Consider the following 7,173-nt stretch of genomic DNA (forward strand, 5'->3'; position numbering starts at 1 on the left):
ATTTGTGAACCATCTTACTGCTGAGGGGAGTTATAAATTCGTATAACCACTTTAGAAAACTGGCCAGTACCTATGACCAAGAAATTCCCATTCCCTACAAATTCAGCCAAAAGATATGTTCACCAAGGCATGTACAAGAATGTTCATAGTGCCCTATTCATAATAGCCCCAAACTGAAAACAATTCAAATATCCATCAACAGTAGAATGGATAAATTATACAATAGTCAAATAACAGAATACCATACAGCAATGAGAGTGCACCAACTACTGCCACATGCAACAGCACAAAAGGGCCCCACAAATACAATGCTGAGCAAAGTAGTACATGTGGTTGGTTCCATTAGATTCAGGTTAGTGGGCTCAATGCCCAGTTGGGGTGTGCAGGAGGCAGTCAATCAATGACTCACTCTCTCATCATTGATGTTTCTAACTCTCTCTCCCTCTCCCTTCCTCTCTGAAATCAACAAAAATATATTAAAAAAAAAAAAAGAAATCAAACAAAATTCAATGAATGATCCTTGAATGTGGATCTTGAATTAAGAAAAGAAGTTATAAAGGACATTATTAGGATAACTGCAGAAATATGTATATGATCGAATATTAGATAATATAATTTACAATTTCTTTAGTATGGTAATGGTGTTGTACTAAAATCTGAAAATGTCTTTATTCTTTCATTATATTATCACTTGCAGATGCAATTTTGTTCTAATTTGGTTGAAAAGCTTACTGTATCTTACTCAATGACAAATGAACTATTTCATCACTTTTGCAATCTGGGAATCTACTACTCAAATGGTTTTTTAAAAAAATATTTTTCTATTGATTTCAGAGAGGAAGGGAGAGGGAGAGACAGACAGAAACATCAATGATGAGAGAGAGCTATGCCGCCTCCTCGCACCACTCCCTACTGGGGATCGAGCCCATAAACCGGGCATGTACCCTGACCAGGAATCGAACTGTGACCGACTTCCTTGTTCAACCACTGAACCACAATCACCAGGCTCAACTGTGTTATTTTGTGTGTTTTTTAATTGACCTGAGGGATGGGGCAGAGCATGGGTTGGTGGGTGGAGACCCCAGTCTCCAAACTAGGCTGGAGGCCCTGCTCAGAGCCAACAGAAACTCAGCCAATTTTTTTATTATTAGGAGATACACACTCAAGCATTAAGAGTGAAATGAAATATCTGAAACTTTCAAATGAATCAGCAAAAAGGTGGTTGTTATACTACTCTTTAAACTCTTTGAGGGTGAAACCTTCCCAAATAAAAGGTTAGAAATGATGGTACTATATATTATCTTTCCCAAAATAACAGAAATAATAGGAGTGGATTGAGGGGATGGATGAAAAAGGTGAAAGGGATTAAGTAGTACAAACTGCCAATTATAAAAACAGTCATGGGGATGTAAAGTACAACAAAGGGGATATAGTCAATAATATTATAATAACTATGTATGGTGCCAGGTGGGTACTAGATTTATCAGAGTAATCATTTTGTACATAATGTCTAATCACTGTTGTACACCTGAAACTATTATTGTATGTCAACTATAATTAAAAATTTTAAAAAATCAAGACTTCACTTTCCCACTGAATTAAATAGCACCTGATCAAACCCCACAATAAAGGGCCACCTGTCGTATTTCTTCTCATTCCTACCAAGTCTCCAAATCCTTTTCTTAATTTTTGATTTTCCATTTCACCCCAAGTGGTCCAAGTAAGAGTGCCCAGTGGTGGGTTTGGTGTTAGCAAAACAGAAGGAAACAAAAGAGGATGATTCCTTGGGAACTTCAGTTTCCTGCTGCTGCTCCTCCAGCCTTCCACCATTTCTCACCACTGTGAGGATCTATCCTGCTTTTCACATCAAGGTCCTGACCATGCCCAACTCTTTCAAGTACAATTAGGCCCTAACTGGTTTGGCCCAGTGGATAGAGCGTTGGCCTGCAGACTGAAGGGTCTCAGGTTCGATTCCAGTCAAGGGCATGTACCTTGGTTGCGGGCACATCCCCAGTAGGGGGTGTGCAGGAGGCAGCTGATCCATGTTTCTCTCTCATCGATGTTTCTAACTCTCTATCCCTCTCCCTTCCTCTCCGTAAAAAAATCAATAAAATAAAAAAACAAGAAACCCAATCAGAATCTAGGTTTTTCTGCAATTAAGCTGATTTTTAAAATATATATATTTATTTAATTTATTTATTTTAAATATATTTTATTGATTTCAGAGGGAGAGATAGACCCATCAATGATGAGAGAGAATCATTGATCGGCTGCCTCCTGCACACCCCCCACTGGGGATTGAATCCACAACCCAGGCATGTGCCCTTGACTGGAATCGAACCTGGGACCCTTCAGTCTGAAGACTGACGCTCTGTCCACTAAGCCAAACCGGCTAAGGAATTTTTCTTAATGTTCATATAACACTAAGTGGTTTTAAGTCAGGATTAAAAAAATATCCTGCTTATCTGTTTACCATTAACTCTTATAACCTTTAAGAATCATAGTATAAAAGACTATGATTTACTTTTACTAAATCATTGAAGTATTAAACTAGAAACCACAAGCCAGACATTTGTATCTGATTATGAGACCAACCAATAACACATGACATTTAGTAGACACCCACTTATGCAGAACCCAGGCTCAGTATACAGTCATAAAATTAGCAGAAATTCTTGCCCATCTGGAACTTATTATCCTATGGCATAGAGAGAGAAAGGCAGAAGTGACAGATGGAAACCTTCTGTTACAAAATGCCAGTGAAGCCCTAGCTGGTTTGCTCAGTGGTTAGAGTGTCAGCCCATGGACTGAAGAGTCCCAGGTTCAATTCCAGTCAAGGGCACACACCTCAGTTGCAGGCTGGATCCCCAGCCCTGGGTGGGGCATGTGTGGGAAGCAACCAACTGATATCTATCTATCTTTCTCTCTCTCTTTCCCTATCCCTTCCACTCTGCCTAAAAAAAAAAAAATCAATCGAAAAAATATCCTTAGGTGAGGATTAATAAAAAACAAAACAAAAACCCCCACAAAATGCAAATAAAAAATGATTCTTTGAATGATCAGACCTAAAGCTGACTGATGACTTCAGAGATACGGAAGAACTTTACTTCCAGAATTGATCTTTACAGATACAAACAAGTAGGTCAGATAATAAAAAGTTTTCAACCCAGAATTCTTACACTTCATTTGTACAATTTTAGCTTTTTCTCAAATTAAGGAAATAACTGAAAACCACTGTCTTTTTAATAAACTACTATTTGCAAAAATAAAAGCAAACCTTTCCACTTTGACAGTGAGGTCCTCTGAGGGTCTTGGATCTGAACATCCTCTAGGCTCCTGAGATGAAGTGGCATGGTCTGATTTTTCTCCTCCTTATTTATTAAATATAAAGAAGTAAGAAAAATATTTCATTTAATGCCAATTTTTAAAAGATATACACTTTTTTAGTTACAACATTTGTTAATCTGGTTTCTTAAACATTACATATTTTCTCTAAGAATGGAACAGGAGATAAAAAATGAACTATTACTAATTCTGAAGTATGGATCTGAATACAATCCTACATAATAAAAGGCTAATATGCAAATCAACCAAACGGCGGAACGACCGGTTGCTCTGATGCGCATTGACCACCAGGGGGGGTGCCGCACAGCCAGAAGCTGGGCTGGTGAGCGCAGCAGTGGTGGTGGGAGACATACCACGAGGGTTCCTGGACTGCAAGAAGGCGCAGGCCAGGCTGAGGGTGACCCCCCCCACCCCCAGTGCATAAATAAGGAAATGAGGCAGTTACCCAGTTGACATTACCAAGGTAAAAGTTAGAGGTAAAACATGAAGAAATATTAATCTGGCATGAGGGGATATAACAAAAATAAAGTATGCATGCCTGGACATGGATAGGCTTCACTCCAGAGCAGTGGTTCTCAACCTTCCTAATGCCGCGACCCTTCAATACAGTTCCTCATGTTGTGGTGACCCCCAACCATAAAATTATTTTCACTGCTACTTCATAATTGTAATTTTGCTACTGTTATGAATCGTAATGTAAATATCTGACATGCAGGATGTATTTTCATTGTTACAAATTGAACATAATTAAAGCATAGTGATTAATCACAAAAACAATATGTAATAATATATGTGTTTTCCAATGGTCTTAGGCGATCCCTGGGAAAGAGTCGTTCGACCCCCAAAGGGGTCGCGACTGAAAGGTTGAGAACCGCTGCTCTAGAGCAATGTTGTCCAATATCTATGGTGTCCAGTACAGTAGCCACTAGGCACATGTGGCTAATGAACATTTGAAATAAGACTAATGCAACTGAAGGTCTAAATTTTTAATTGTATTTAATTTTAATTAAAATAGCCACATGTGGCTGGGCCTATGATATTCAACAGTGATGCTCTAAAGGCCAAGTTCAATCCTGGTTATTGCTCTAGATTTACACTTGCCCAATGGATGCCAAAATGTATACCAAAATTATTCCTTAGAGAAGGTTTTTTATGTCTCTATACTAATATTCTTTTAAGAATTTCCTGAAGAACAGAATTTTGTCCTGGCCTGTTGCAGAGGATAGTTATAGTCTGGCACTTCCTTTTAGAACCTCTACCATTTCCACCAACTTGATAACCTTTTTTAAAATATATTTTTATTCATTTCAGAGAGGAAAGGAGAGGGAAAAAGAGATAGAAATATCAATGGAGAGAGAGAATCATTGGTCAGTTGCTTCCTGCATGCCACACCCTGGGGATTGAGCCCGCAACCCGGGCATTGTGCCCTGACCAGGAATCGAACCTTGACCTCCTGGTTCATAGGTCGATGCTCTACCACTGAGCCATGCCAGCCAGGCGATAACTTCTTTTTCTTAGAAATTTAAAAAAAAAAGTTTTTACTGATTTTAGAGAGAGAGGAAGTGAGAGGTATAGAGAAATAGAAACATCGATGAGAGACATATCAATCGGCTGCCTTCTGCACCCCCCACACTGGGAAATGAACTACAACCCAGGCATGTGCCCTGACTGGGAATGGAACTGGGGACCTCTTGGTTCATGGGTAGACACTCAACCACTGAGCCAGACCCGCCAGGTGCTTCTTCCATTTTGATCTTTGAAAAAGCAAGGACTATGGAGCAACAAAGTCTGGGTTCAAGTCCTATCCTGGCACTTCAGTAAGTTACCTAATCTCTCTGTACCTTCTAATCTGTAAAATGGAGACAGTAACCTTGTAGAGTTGTTTTGAGAAACATTTTAATACAAGTAAAATGTTTAGACTTTTACAAAGACTGGAACATAGTGTTTGTTATAGCCATAGTGGAAATACTAGAATTACTAAGTAGAGCAGATGGTATGTTTCTTCCTACCTCTGCATTCACCTAGGTAGCTAAATCAGCCACAGTAGGAGTAATTACACCTTGAAAATTAGCAAACACTACAAATAGGGCTTTTTTCCCCTTAAAGGCCTTTTGTTAAATATTTATCAACACACTGCTAAATGCATCCCATGCCAGTTGCAGCTCCCAGTTAGACATGCAATCACAAAGGTAAACAATAGATACTCTACAGTGTACTGTGTTGCCAGTGTTTTTTGATATTGTGTTCTGAGCACATTCAAGGTAGGCTATGCTATGCTATGTTATGTTGCTCTGTAGGGTATGCATATTAAATGCATTTTTAACTTATATTTTCAACTTCTGAATTTATTTGGACATAACGCCTTTTGGTTATGTCCAAAAGAGAATGAAAAATTTTGTAAATGATAGATATTCAGGTAAATGTAAAACATAGCTATTCTGCTGTACACCTAAATGGATTACAATCATAATAGAGTCCCTCAGTCCTATCTGCATCCAGAATTTGAGTGATCTATGCATGTAAAACCTTAAAATTAGACTACTAAGAAGGGACCTGATAATTTTCCCTCAAATATTCAAAAACCTGTTATGTGTAACTCCATTAGTAGCACTAAAGTTAATGGAAAATTATATGGCATCAAATTTCAGCTCAACATTAGAAGAATTTTTCTAAAATCTAGGGCTTTGCCCTGGCTGGTGTGGCTAAGTGGGTTGGGGTGAAGTCCCATATACCAAAAGGCTGCAGGTTCAATTTCTGGTCAGGGCACATACCCACGTTACGGATTCCATCCCTGGTCTGGGTGCATGTGGGAGGCAACTGATCGATGTTTCTCTTTCACATCAATATTTCTCTCTTCCCTTCTCTCTCTCCCTTCCTCTAAAATCAATAAACATATCCTTGGGCGAGAAATTTTTGTATTTTTAAAATTAAAATAAGCCCTAGCTAGTTTGGTTCAGTTGGCCCTCAACTGAAGGGTCCCGGGTTCGATTCCAGTCAGAGGCATGTACCTCGGTTACAGGCTTGATCCCAGGCCCCAATTGGGGCACATGTGGGAGGCAACCAATCGATGTTTCTCTCTCTCTCTCTCTCTCTCTCTCTCTCTCCCCCCTCCCCCTCCTTCCACCCCCCTCTCTAATCAATGAAAAAATATCCTCAGTTGAAGATTAACGAAAAATAAAGAAACAAAATTAAAATTAATAAAAACTAGGGTTTCAACAATAGACTAGGCTTCCCAGGTGAAATAATGAGCTTCCTGTCATTAAATGTATTCAAATAGAGGCTTGATGATTATCCAGGATCATCTTTTAGGGTACTATGTTCTAACTTCTTGGTTTATCTAACTACAAAGCTGCTATTACACCAAACAACTCTGACCACAACCCTAATGCACAGTATAAAATTTATTTTGCCTTGCCCAGCCAGTGTGGCTCAGTGATTGAGCATAGACTTATGAACCAGGAGGTCACAATTCGATTCCCGGTCGGGGCATATGACCGGGTTGTGAGCTTGATCCCCAGTGTGGGGTATGCAGGAGGCAGCTGCTGAATGATTCTCTCTCATCATTGATGTTTCTATCTCTCTCTCCCTCTCCCTTCCTTGACGAAATCAATAAACAATTTTTTTCTTTGCCTTTTCTATCAACCCCTCTTCAACTGTACCTCTTATTTCTGTAAGCTCTATTTTACAGTTATCTTTTCACTAGTAGCCCATTGAAAGGGAATTAATTAGAGGAATGTAATTTGGACTCACTATCTAATATCAATAATATGTGAGCGTGAGGCAGTCTGCGTTTCTGAAATTCAATGACATGAATTTTAGCTATTACTT

The 7,173-nt window shown here is 39.1% G+C and overlaps 1 protein-coding gene across 1 annotated transcript in view; it reads right to left on the reverse strand.

Moving 5' to 3' along the window:
• UBXN4 (UBX domain protein 4) overlaps nt 1-7,173 on the reverse strand; it is a 38,988-nt gene that overhangs the window by 15,381 nt on the left and 16,434 nt on the right. The window contains exon 6 of the mRNA XM_005863735.2: nt 3,278-3,371. Coding sequence (XP_005863797.1) covers nt 3,278-3,371 — 94 coding nt within the window. The remainder of the gene's footprint in view (nt 1-3,277; nt 3,372-7,173) is intronic.

This window comes from Myotis brandtii, unplaced genomic scaffold, assembly GCF_000412655.1.
Source record: "Myotis brandtii unplaced genomic scaffold, ASM41265v1 scaffold1804, whole genome shotgun sequence".
Taxonomy (NCBI): Eukaryota; Metazoa; Chordata; class Mammalia; order Chiroptera; family Vespertilionidae; genus Myotis; species Myotis brandtii.